The sequence below is a fragment of the Coffea arabica genome, chromosome 3c (genome assembly GCF_036785885.1).
Source record: "Coffea arabica cultivar ET-39 chromosome 3c, Coffea Arabica ET-39 HiFi, whole genome shotgun sequence".
Lineage (NCBI taxonomy): Eukaryota > Viridiplantae > Streptophyta > Magnoliopsida > Gentianales > Rubiaceae > Coffea > Coffea arabica.
Genome location: NC_092314.1, coordinates 42,532,258 through 42,545,970, shown reverse-complemented (window position 1 = coordinate 42,545,970; position 13,713 = coordinate 42,532,258). Strand labels below are relative to the sequence as shown.

General features: G+C 34.8%; 3 protein-coding genes across 3 annotated transcripts; 2 read left to right on the top strand and 1 right to left on the bottom strand.

Annotated features, from left to right (window-relative positions):
* The first annotated feature begins 1,003 nt into the window (after window positions 1–1,003).
* Window positions 1,004–1,768, top strand: LOC113736001 (uncharacterized). Its single transcript, XM_027262957.1, has one exon. It carries the CDS (start codon window positions 1,004–1,006, stop codon window positions 1,766–1,768), a length of 765 nt encoding a protein of 254 aa, XP_027118758.1.
* Window positions 1,769–1,807: 39 nt separating this feature from the next.
* On the top strand, window positions 1,808–2,416 carry LOC140038003 (uncharacterized). The gene has a single exon (XM_072083190.1). It carries the CDS (start codon window positions 1,808–1,810, stop codon window positions 2,414–2,416), a length of 609 nt encoding a protein of 202 aa, XP_071939291.1.
* A 9,310-nt stretch (window positions 2,417–11,726) lies between these two features.
* On the bottom strand, window positions 11,727–13,295 carry LOC113735998 (putative UPF0481 protein At3g02645). Its single transcript, XM_027262953.2, has 2 exons — window positions 12,728–13,295; window positions 11,727–12,583 (listed from the first exon to the last, which is right to left on the bottom strand). Exons 1-2 carry the CDS (start codon window positions 13,293–13,295, stop codon window positions 11,727–11,729), a joined length of 1,425 nt encoding a protein of 474 aa, XP_027118754.2.
* Window positions 13,296–13,713: the final 418 nt, after the last annotated feature.

Genomic DNA, 13,713 nt, shown 5'->3' with positions numbered 1-13,713 from the left:
CCTTCTGAGGGTGAGAGAGCAACAAATCTGCAGTTATATTTCTATGATACACAACATGAAATAGCAAATCGCATGGCAATTTCTAGCAAGTTCAAAGAATCTATTGTGGAACAGCTTAAGGATATTCTACATGATAATCCTTACTCCACTTTTATAAGAAGTTTGATCGACCTTCATGATGCTGAACACTATAAGATTTCCCTCAAATCAGATCCAGGTATGGATCAAAGAGTCTACAATCTTCCTACAGTATCTCAAGTAGCAGCAATATGGAATGAAAATGATTATAACACTGGTGATGGCATTCGAGACATCCAGATTTTCACAAGAGCAGGAAATAAACGTATACTAAAACAGTACTATGGATGCTATGATACCTTCCAATATCCTCTTATATTTGCAAGAGGTGAGACCGGATGGCACAAAGGCATACTCCGAATACCAAAATCAGATATTCTGAACCAAGCATCCGGAACATGTCAGAAGGAAAATATTGTGTCACTCCAGAATTGCTCACACATAAATGAAGCTATATCTGCTGAAGAAAAAGGCATAAATAACAAATCCATCATTATCTATAGTACCAAAACACTGACTTAGATTTATTTCTATTATGCTATATTGCATTGAATTGCAGCTTTATATTATTGTTCCTTATAGCTAATCAAGACTGAGAAATTCAGATACATATTCTCTTATATTTCAGATATGTCTATATAATTTCTATCTATTTATTCTCTACTTACAATTCCAAGCTACTCATACAAATTTACTTATATTTTAATTTTTCACATCTAATTTGTATTTCGTATTTTCATCTGTTTTCCACAGCAACAAAAAAAAAAAAGACCAAATAAGGGACCGTGATAGATCAAATATGTTACACATAGGAAGATTGCTGTAGCAATATTCAGTGGAAACATATATTAAGCTAGAGACATCACGATTGGAATTTCACAAACATAGGCAGCAACACTTGAGAACTGAAGTTTATAAAGGACTGATGGATACTGTAATTGGTGGTGAAACTTCTGCATCAAACATTGGAAAGCGAATTATTCTTCCAGCAAGTTTTATAGGAGGTCCTAGAGATATGCGTCGAAGATACATGGATGCTATGTCACTTGTTCAATGGTATGGAAAACTTGATATCTTCCTTACAATGACATGCAATCCATCTTGGCCAGAGATTAAAAAGCATTTAGCAGATGAAGATGAAATCCAAAATAGACCAAATTTGGTTTCTCGAGTATTCCGAGCAAAAATTGAGCAATTAAAGGATGATTTGTTCAAGAAGAATCTATTTGGTGAAGTTGCAGCTTATACTTATGTGATTGAATTCCAGAAACGAGGATTACCACATGCTCATTTTCTAATTATCCTCAAACAAAGATCGAAGATGTTTTCTCCTGAAGCATATGATAGGATTGTTTCTGCAGAGCTACCAGATCCAAAAGAGTCACCTTATTTACATTCATTGGTGCTAAAACATATGGTTCATGGACCATGTGGTCTTCTAAATCTCAATTCTCCATGTATGCGTCAAAATCGCAAGTGCAGAAATAACTATCCAAAAGATTTTTCTGCATACACTAAACATGGAAGAAACTCTTATCCTATTTACAGAAGACGTAATGATGGAAGAAGTGTTATTATCAGAAATTACACACTTGATAATCGATGGATTGTTCCATACAACGCATATCTCCTTGCAAAATTTGATTGCCACATCAATGTAAAGATATGCTCTGGTATTGAAGCAGTGTAGTACATTTACAAGTATATTTACAAAGGACACGACAAAGTTATGTATCAGATCACTTCTCAACAAACTGAAAATATCATTGATGAGATTCGCAATTTCCAATCTGCTAGATGGATTTGTGCTCCTGAAGCCATGTGGAGGATATTTGCATTCGATTTAACCAATATTCATCCATCAGTAATGACAATGCACTTGCATTTACAAAATCATCAGTCGATATCATTTGCTGAAAATCAAACATTGGATGATGTTCTTGCTAATGAGAGAAATTCAAGGACAATGTTAACAGAATTCTTCTCTATGAATCGAACAAATAAGAGAGCACAGAATCTGAATTGTCTCTACAAAGAATTTCCCAAATATTTCACTTGGGATGAAGGTGATCGAATATGGATGGACAGAAAACGTGGAGAAGTCATTGGCCGTGTTAACACAGCCCACCCTATTGAAGGAGAAAGATACTACCTCAGAATGTTACTCATGCACGTAAGAAAACCAACTTCCTTTGATAACTTAAAATCTGTTGATGGTTATATATCATCTACATACAAAGAGGCAACAGAAGTTCGTGGACTGCTTCAAGTAAACAATGGTTTTGATGAATGCTTATCTGAGGCACTTGTATACAACATGCCAAGTTCATTAAGATAGCTTTTTGCTGTGTTGCTTGTGCATTCTCCATCAACAAATCCAAGAGCTCTTTGGTTGAAGTATAGAAATCATCTATCAGAAGACATTCAAAAGAATTTGGCATTATCAAAGGAACAAGTACAAATTCAAGTGCTCAGACCCATTGATCAATATATGCAAATTATGGGAAAAAATATAGATGACTACAACTTGACAGACATTCCTTACCGTCTCTTGTGCTCAGATAGCTGCACTAAAGATATTGAAACTGAGTACCAAATACCTATTTTCGATGAAGATTTGGCTTCAGTTTCAATGTTGAACAAAGCGCAAAGGTCTGCATTTGACAGAATAATCGAAAAGCTGAATAGAAATATCCCTGGTGTTTTTTTTATTGATGGCCCTGGTGGAACTGGCAAATCATTCTTATATAAAGCTTTACTTGCAACTGTGAGATCAAGGGGTCATATTGCACTAGCAACAGCGACTTCTGGTGCTGCAGCATCATTGTTACCTGGAGGACGGACGGCGCACTCACGCTTTAAGATTCCACTTCACCAAGACAATAGCCAAACCTGTAACATCTCAAAGCAAAGTAGCATCGGTAAGCTTCTAAAACTTGCAAAGTTAATTATATGGGATGAAGCAGCAATGGCTAAGAAATATGCAATTGAATCATTTGATACGATGCTTCGTGATATTCTGGATTCTGATGTTATATTCGGTGGCAAAACTATTGTCTTTGGTGGTGATTTTCAACAAACTCTCCCTGTTGTTCAAAAAGGTCAGAAAGAAGATTATATATCTGCATCACTGATCAATTCTTACATTTGGCCTTATCTAGAAAAAATACAGCTAACTGAAAATATGCGAGCACGATTGGACCCTCAATTTTCAGATTTGTTGCTTAGAATTGGGAATGGCACACAACCAACAGTTGGAGATAGCAGAATTCAATTGCCATCATCTATTCTGATACCTTTTGTTGACGATGCTGCTTCTCTCGATGAATTGATAAGTGCTGTCTATCCTTCACTTACTGATTTCATTCACAATACTTCCGCTGTTATCAATAGAGCCATTCTTACTACAACAAATGAGTTTGTCCATCATATAAACAACTTTTTGATTCAAAGATTCCTGGTCAAGAAACAAGATACATAAGTTTCGATCAAACAATTGACCCTTCAAAACAAGCTGATCATGGAGATTTTCTTAACACTATCCAACCACCCGGATTACCACCCCATGAATTAATTTTGAAACCTTACTGTCCTATTATTCTTTTGAGAAATTTGAATCCTGCTGAAGGTTTGTGTAATGGAACACGTTTAACTTGTTTGAATTTTGCTCGTAATCTTATTCATGCACAAATAGCTTCAGGAAATCACATTGAAAAACAAGTTTTCATCCCTTGCATTCCACTTCCTAGCTCAAATGATGAGTCTTATTCAATACCATTCAAACGAACTCAATTTCCTGTATCTCTGTGTTTTGCAATGACCATTAACAAATCACAAGGACAGACACTTGATTTTGTAGGAATATATTTTAAAAGAGCCAGTCTTTTCACATGGTCAATTGTATGTTGCAATGTCCAGAGCAAGAACTGCAGAAAAACTAAAAATACTTCTAAGACCAGTTACTCTTGAATGCATACCACAGAATACCACTCGAAACATTGTTTATCAAGAAATCCTTACAGCTGCAACACTCACTTGAGCAATTATGCTCATGACTTTGCCTGTTGTGTATTTTAGAATTAATATATGTGTGCTTGCATTTTAATTATTTCCACTACATTCTTCTTTGTCCATCTATTTAGCTTATTCACGTCATATAATTTTCAGCCATCAGTATTATTAACCACTTTCACCAATTTATATGTTCGATATTATGTAGTTATGACCAGCAGATATATTCCTGTTAGCACTTTGACTCATGAAACAAAGGATTGGATGATCAAGGTGATTGTCACTGAAAAATCACCAATCTACCCAGGAAAAGATCAAACCTCTTAGTTCATCAGACTCATGTTTTCAGATGAACAGGTTACAAACATAATATTTCCTATAGCATTAATTGTCATCCTAAAAAACTTATTTCTCAAAAAATATCATTTTACCATGAAACTGCTTACACTTCCATCTTAATGCATCACTGTTCTGTAAATATGTTCCTTTACTTATTACATTACCTCTTTTCCCAGTTAAGTATTTGTATTTATATTCATTGACTTTCCCCTCTCTTTCCTTTTGACAGCATGAATCAATTCAAGCAATTGCTTTTAATAGAGATGTCAATTATATCCATGACAAATTGCAGCTTTATGAGACCTACTACATTGCTAATGCTGCTATTGCGCCAATTACTGATGCAAGAAACCAAGCTAGCTCCATTCCACTGCAGTTAACGTTGAGCAAAGCTACCTTCCTCAAAAAAGTCAGCAAAACGGATTCACTTCAGCTAATCGACCATTATCCTATCACTTCTTTCTGGAATCTTGACAAATACAAAACCAGTGATGCAGATAGATTCAGTATAAACAAGTCATCCATGATAAATACTATACACTAACTTACTGTACATCTTCTAACGACAAATTTCTCACATGGATGCAGATATCTTATGTATAGCAATCCATGCATTCCCAGAAGAAGTAATCAGTATTGCAAGAGGACCACAAAGAATCCGAAAATTCATAGTTGTCAATCCTGAGTAAGCCTCTCATCATTTTAACTCTGAGAATAGAAACATAAATTCCCTTACATAGCATTTTATATATGAACATGTCAGTCATCATTTCCATTCAACTCTGTTGTCCACACATTCAATATTGCAGATGCAGACCAATGATATTCATAATGTGGGAACCTTATGTTTACTATGAAGGTGTTGAGCTCATAAACACAATCCACATGCACCCAGCAATTTTGATTATACGACCAAGAATCACCACGTACCATGGTAAAAATACAAATAACATCAAACTGATGCTATTGACATTTACTTTAAATGAATACAATTGAATTTGCTTTCTCCACACAATAAATTAGGAATTGACATTAGCACTAGACCAAATAGCACAATTGTTCTGGATCCGACCTTACATCAGACTGCTGCGCTCAAAACATGGTATGATTTCACATATATATACTATTAGTTTTTATTGAAACTTCTTTTCGAAACTATCCACATTACCACTGATAGTTACTTTTCCTATCACAGGACCCAAGAAAACATTTCTTACATTCACAGAGTCATCAATGAGAGGCTGTATGAAAAAAATAAACAAAAAACAACAGTCCCGGCTAGCACTGAAATCCGGCTGATTGCACAAATCCTTGCATCATCAAATCTGGTAACACATACACATATATCCACTAATCCTTTACATTATCAATTTCACAGCTTATTACTGTTATAATACCACTAACTCAATTATGCTAACACATATACAATTTTGTTTCGAGTAGATAAAAAACTTTTGGATCAAAGGGAAGATTAGAATCATCAATTACAATCAACGATTTTTCTCTGCAACATGTACTTCCTGCAACAAGGTCACTGGTGCTCCAATGGATATGGAATTTGACTGCAATTTTTGTGGACTCAAGGATACAAAACCAAAACCAAAGTAAGTTGATTTTCAATTTCTTAAAATTTCTCATTACAACTTTTATATACTTTATCTTATAAACTGATAACCATTTATGGTATAGAGCTAAGTTTCAGGTGCAAATTTACGATGACACTGGTTTCATTGAGGCAACAATCGATGACATGTATGCTGAAACTCTACTTGATTCCACTGCTACTGAAATCTACGAAAAACATCTCCAGGTACACTAACATTTATATAATTATACAAACAAATATAACATCAATCAGCATTAGCTATCAAAACCACTAACGTAGACTATCCCATTAACATTGCAGGGAGAATCACTGCTTTTTAGCACAATCAATCAAAAACTACAAAATCAAAACTTCTTCTGTGAAATGAGATCGTATGTTCCCTCTCAAAGACATCCTCTCCCACTATTCTTTCTCACAGCTTTCATCCCAGAAGAAGCAGCAGAGCAACCACTAACTGGTCATATTGCTGAAACACAACCATCAGAATTTCTTACAACTCCACCATCTTTCCTCACCACAGACATTCCATCTTCAATCGAACAAGCTTCGTCGACTTCCACACCAACATCAGCTTTATGTGTTGTGCCAGACGATCAAACCACCGACAAAGGGCCTTCATCTTCAGTGAAGAGAAGCCTTGACCAAGAACTGGCAAAAACAACAAAGCATGCAAAGGTCGACTAAACTCTGCAGTTAAAAGAAAAAATGACAAAACTCCAACAATCATCAATCCAAAAAAGGCAACTAAGCATGTATTACTTTTGCTTTAGACAACGGATTGCTTTTGTTATTCTGGTGATAAGTTAGCACTATTGACATTTGCATCTCTGTATTCCTGTTTCTAATCACCAGAATATACTACTTTATGTAAATTACATGCTAATATGCTACTTTATGTAAATTACCTTAACATGTTTACAAATATTACCTACCTCTACTAAAATCACTCCTCTTGCTATACAATAGGGGCACCCCGCGTCAAACGCGGGGTCTCACCACCTAGTTGTATATTAAAGTTACAACACTGACCCCCTCTGACATGATTATTCACAATTTGTAGATGTGGCACAGTGAGGCAGTTGGCCACATTCAACGACTAAATGTTTAGAAGGCTTTTGTTCTATAAATATTTATGGTATGTGTAGCAAAATTAGACAGCTTGACCCCAAGAAAGGTTTTTCAGATTTGAGCATGATCTCCACTAGATTCTCAGACTTCAATACACTACATGAGACGAGGAAAAAGGTGCCGGATGTCTCAAAATTACTAGATTGAATAGGGGCTTTTTCTTCAGTTTGTAAGAGAGAGTTAGAGAGCTCGAGTGCTTGAAAGATTTGCATGTTTGAGACTCAATTAAAAGAGTTCAAGAATTGACGTCTAATTTTGAGTGTTTCACTAGAACTGTTTCTTAGAATGTTCACTATTATCTAAATAGTGACTAGTTATATTGTTGTGGTGCATTAAAATTGTTAGTTTACTTCTTTTATCTGTGAATTTAATTTATTAATTTTATATTAAAAGTCCACCACAATACAACATTGTATAATGCGTATAGATCTACAAGTTTCAATACAACATTCTACAAGTTTCAATAGTTTTAAACTCTAAACATAATAATAGATGAACTTGTTTTATACATGGTGTGTACCTAGAGATGTGAGTTAATTGTTCTACGCCGCAATTAGATTGTGAAGTCCCCTAGATAGGGTTGAATTGGATGGTAAGGTGAAAGGGATTGTAAGTAGAAGGTTTTGGATTAAAAACCTATCATTAGTGTAGCCATGCATCGTGACAAAATTATTTTTGCTGTCTCTAATTTTTTTTATTTCATTAGTGTAGCTATCCACACTCTACATTTTGTATTGTACTAGTGAGACGGCCTGTGCGTTGCACAGGAGGACTAATATTTCCTGTGTTAATTGTTTTTTATTGTATGAGTTTATTAGTATATATCTCTGTTATTATTTAATTCATGTGGATCATTAGGGAATTATAATTTTTGTTAAAAGTTAACTATTATGAAATATATAGAATGCATGAGAACAATAATATATAGAATGCATAAGGATAAATTAGAAAATTGTATAAGGTTATTTTGCATTTAGATCAGGATAATTAGAAAATTATAAAGTGAATCATTCCCAAAGAGTATTAATCATTATTGACACAAAAAATAGGGGATCTTGAAAATCAATTAAACACTTGAACCATAGAACTTGACATTGCTAAAAATTAATCACCACATGTCACAGTAATAAAACCCATTTTTTAAAGTTACTAAAGCCAACAATAGTTTATTAATTGTTTCCTCAATAATTGTGCATTTATAGAACACTTAACAATTTTATTCTATGTCAACCCAACAATAATTTATTAATTGTTTCCTCAATAATTGTGCATTTACAAAACATTTATCAATTTTATTTCATGTCACAGTAATAAAAGCCATTTTTAAAGTCACTAAAGCCAACAACAATTTATCAATTATTTCCTTGGTAATTTTGCATTTCCAGAGCACTTCAAAAGCAAATAATTAACCACAAAAAATCAACTTTCATAGGTTTCACTTTTTATACCACCAATTATGAATTCAGTCAACATGTCTGATAAATACACCAAAACTATAGCAGCTGTTAAAAAACAAACAAATAATTGATGAAAATAGCCCTAACATCCAATAACAATTGCAGGATAACCGCTTGACAAAAAAAACCACTGTGCATAGGCCAACTTTTCCTTTATATTGTTAGATATGTATATTAGGTCATTAATCCACAGTAAAAGACATGTATTATTACATTATTTTTCAAATTTAGAGTACTTTAATTTTCAAATGTAAGAAATAGTCTAATTAATGTTACATGTTTAAATAAATAATATAAAAAGATTAGCACACAATATCGCTTTTCAATTTACAGCAATTTAGAGCCATTAGAGAAAACAAATATGTAAAAAAAAATTATAATAATTATATAAACACTAAACATGGATATATTAGTAAAATAACAAACTAATTATTCTTTTAAAAAGGAAATAGACTCATAATGTAGCACACATAGAAGACAAAAGTAAGCTCATGTTTATAGAATATATATATATATATATATTTATATAGAATGAAAAGTATAATAATAAAAATAAGGAAATTAAACTTTTTCCAATAATTATAGAGACTAAATATGTATATATAGACTAATATATATCCTTCTAGTTGTACGTTTGAAAAAGCTATAGAATTAGAAACCATTTTTAGTTGAAACCTATGGCATCTTAACCGATTTTGCTTACTTATATGATGACAATGTTGGACTTGTTATTTTTTTTCCCTCTGGCTCAAGAATTACAGCATAATTGCTTGACCAAAATGGAGCTATTCATTATCCAATTCTCCCTTCTATATATTTAGATATATATATATATATATATATTGGAGAGCTTGAGAGAGATTTTCTTCTTTTTTTCTGGTTTTCTTGGTGAGGCGGGCCGGGGTGGGTTGATATTGGAGAAGATAAAAGGGCATATGGCAGAGCTCTAAAACAAGGCCTGTAGCATTACTTGCAATAGAGAGCGTACAGGTACAGCTCTCTTTTGTGAGTCCTAGCCCCTGTAGCCCACATAGCACAATAATACAGGTAACAAGCCTCAGCTAGAGCCAGACCTTTTTTTATTGAAATATAATGCCAAGAGGCATCTTAATAATTGTTGTCTTTTTCCAGCAAAAGAGAATCAATGAAATAGCATCGGCAATTCTGATGCTTAACGGAATCTTCCTAAAGCCAGAGCCAGCCACATGACAAAAGACCAAATTTCCGCTTGACAATTGCCCTCAAAGTTGCCCAAAATTACGTGATAACGGCTTGACAAAAAATGGACTGTTCATTTTCCAACTCCCGCTTTTATATAGTTAGATTAGACTAGTGAGACAGGCTGCGCGTTGCGTAGGAGTGCTAATATTTCCCGTATTAAGTTGCTTAATTTTTTGCCGTTATATATTTCTTATAATGTAGAGAGTCATATAATTGTTATAAGTCTGACTTAAATTATAAAATAATAGCGTGTTAAATTAGTTGGGGTGAATATAGTGTTAATAGTTTGTGTAGTATGGAGGATATTTTGTAATATAATGGTTAATAAAGTACTATAATTGAGACAATGCAGTGTCGACATTTTGTGTGGTATGATTTGTATAAATTATGTGGTCTGGGTGAGGTAATTATAAAGATACCCATCTATATTTATGTATAGCTCTATTACTCACTAAGTTCCATAAATATGAGCCTATTTTCTTTTTTTGCACAAATTAAAACATTTAATCAATACAATCACAACAATTATTTTTCTTTTATATTTTTGTAAAATGCCGCTCACTAATATTAGATCATTAATCCACATTAAGAGTCATGTATTATTGCCGATTTTCTTTTTGTAAGAATGTTACTGTAGCACTTTTTAAATTTTACTTACAAACATTGATATATTTATCATAAATTAAATGTTTGACAGTAAAATACCCATAAAGAGCCGATACTTTAAATAGGTAATGTATATTTGTCCATAAACTATACCCCTTAAAGTTTATTAATTTTTAATTGATTTGTAGTACTTTGTCATTCATTGGACATGTAGCACAAAGGACAAATCTGATACAAAATTTTAATTTTACTCCCAAAAATAATATTTTAATTATTTGGACTGAATTTGCAAAGGATTAGTAAGTTCTTGCACTGATGAATTGCGTGGCTTTGATCTTAACGTGGCGTTGATCGATTCAGAGGATGATGAATTTGTACCTGAAGCTGTAAAATAGGAAGGTTTATTTGCGTTCCATCTGATGATAGTGAGGATGAGGAGGGAATAGGGATTGTTGCACATGACGTCAAGGCAAAGGGGAAGCTCATTTGCACGGTGGGCGGAGAATGGAAGCCAACATATTTGCCCTCAAAGTTGCTGAAAATTACGTTATAACCGCTTGACAAAAAAATGACTGTTCATTATCCAACTCCGGCTTTTATATAGTTAGATATTGAAGTTACAACACCGAACCCCTCTGACATGATTATTAACAATTTGTAAATGTGGCACAGTGAAGCATTTGGCCACATTTAATGACTAAATGTTTAGATGGCTTTTGTCCTATAAATATATATATATATATATATATATTTATGATTTAGGTAGCAATGTTAGATAGTTTGATCCAAAGAAAGGTTTTCTAGATTAAATGAGACGAGGAAAAAGGGTGCCCGACATCTCAAACTTATTAGTTTAATTAGGTTTTCTTTCTTCGATTGCATGATATAAATGTGTCACAATAAAAGATTGTTTTCATCACTTTAATATTATAATACAAATTATGAGAGGTTATGTATATCTTTTGAAATCACAAGAGCGTTACGGAAAAACTTGCTTAAGTATATTTTACTCAAAGAAAAATTTCGAATCAAAATTTGTGCTTGTGTATGCTATTTTGCTTCATTAATACTGTAAGAGATATATAGTTTGATGCATAAAAAAAATATATTTGCGTTGAAAAACAGAAAAAGAAAGAAGTCTTTGCCAAACTAGTACTCTTATCATTAGGTTGTAGTCAAAAGAACAATAATTAACACCTCCACAAATTGACAAACACGAAATTCTAATTTTAAGATCAAAACCCGAAGGCAAACAAGAACTTTCTGTAAAACCATAATGATCATATAGAACTGATCCTGCCAAGCCAACGAGCACTGCAGCCATAAACCTGGCAAACTGATTGTAGTGTGAGCAGCAAAAGCACCAATATCGCAAACAAGAGTTTGACAGATGGAATCAAATTATCTCTTATGAATCTCCAAGTTCTGACTGTGAAAGTGCTGTCATAAATCCTATTCAACTCCTGAGTAGCCTCTTCTAATTGAGGAAGGGCACGCTGACTGCTACATTTGCTTATCCCATTGAAGATTTCTGCGATTTCTTCACTCAGGAGATTGCTTTCTATGATTCCTTTTTCCTTGAGCAAATCTACATCTTTTGCAGTATCAATAATGCCGCAAATGAAATCCACGTATCCGCCAAGTATAAAGGTAGATCCAGGAGAAGCTGAGGCAACTTCATAAGCCACCAGGTTTCGTAATATCACTTCTGAATCAGTGTTCAAAGTAATTACGGGGAGGCACATTACCCGATTCTCAAGCTCCATGATTTTGACGCCTGAATCTTCACGCCAGACTTCAAATTGTACTTTGGAACTTGCATCAAGTTGGGAAGCTGATGGGATATGGATCTCTTCAATTGAAGAGTTTCCTTTTTCTGAATCTTCTTTGAAAAGAGCAGCAAGCTGCTGCAGTGGCAAACTAGCTAACAGTTGCAGAGGTTTCTGCCCCGTCAAATCAGCTGCAACGCTTGCAGCCTGTGTAGCTTTACCAGCTCCCTCGACTAGTGCCGAACCTAGTCGAGCCGAACCTAAAAGAATACGAACTTTGGGAGACTGATCTCCAAGAGACCAATTTTTCACAATCAAATTATACATATAACTCAGAAGATGAGGATTAGAGGTATCGCCAAGAATTCCTGCTTTATCAGTTAGGCCAAGGGGAGTGTGTGCTTTACAGAATGACAAAAACAATCGATTTAATTTTTTTTCCTTGTTTTCTTCCTCGTTCTCACTTTCATCCTCTTCCTCAACGTCATCTTCTTCTTCATCCTCACCATCACCAGCTTCATCATCATCATCGGCACCTTGCACCTCACCTTCAACAGGAGCTTGAATAGCCTTCAATATTTCTTCGAGCACAATCACGGGCATTTGATTCTCCAACATTGCAATGTCCTGAGCAAACTTCCTGTCCTCCGAATCAACACTTCCTTTATATCTATAGGTGCTCAGCCGATGAAGCAAATATACACCATCAATAGACATGATCCATGCCAAAGTATCGCCATCAATGTCCAAGTACTTGCTGTAGCAAGCGCGTACTGAGGGCTCAAGCTCTTTGACCTTGTCGACAATTAGGCTTTTGAAATTCCGGTACTGTTCCGGCTTCAAAAATATCTTGACAGCCTCAAGCTTTCTGCGGTTCATTTCATCAAGATCAGGCCCCAAGTGATGATATGCTCCTAGGCCTATCTGCTGAGGGGCATAAGTTTCTGGCTTTGTGTCGCATACTTTTTTTGGTACACGAAAGATGGAGGCATCATTTTCAATGTATATGGTGAAATGTTCATTGAACTGATTAGCCAATCTTTGCTCGCTCGTGGTTGAACCAAAAAATGAGCTAGACATGGCGCAAGGGAAATGCAGTGAGTGGTATGATTGGAGTATGCTTTGTGGAGAGTAACAGGCTTTCACCTCAGGCTTCCCGCTATCAGGCTCAGTTCAAAGTCTGTACCTAACAGTTGAAGCTTGGAATGGTACGGAGAGGAGTGGAAGGATTTAAAAAAATAAAATAGCTTTCAGCTATGCGAGGGTAAGAATGAGCCAAGTAGGAGGATAATCTATGGGTTACAAATGGGCAGTCCTTTGAGTGCAGAAGGCATGGTTAAGTAATGCCAGTGGTTCGTCCTTTAAGTACGACCTTGTGCCACCCCGTGGGCTTCGTCGTACCCTGCCTACTCGTCTTCTGCCTACTCGTCTTTTAACCGGCCTATTTGTACTCACCTTGTGCCACAAACTTTTGCCAATCCACAACCTAATTTCTAAA

Bases quoted from the DNA above. Each gene is read 5' to 3' on its own strand.
- LOC113736001 (XM_027262957.1), top strand. From the start codon at position 1,004: ATGGATACTGTAATTGGTGGTGAAACTTCTGCATCAAACATTGGAAAG.
- LOC140038003 (XM_072083190.1), top strand. From the start codon at position 1,808: ATGTATCAGATCACTTCTCAACAAACTGAAAATATCATTGATGAGATT.
- LOC113735998 (XM_027262953.2), bottom strand. From the start codon at position 13,295: ATGTCTAGCTCATTTTTTGGTTCAACCACGAGCGAGCAAAGATTGGCT. The intron at 12,584-12,727 runs GTGATGGTGAGG...CTGATAAAGCAG, and splicing joins CGATGATGATGATGAAGCTG to GAATTCTTGGCGATACCTCT.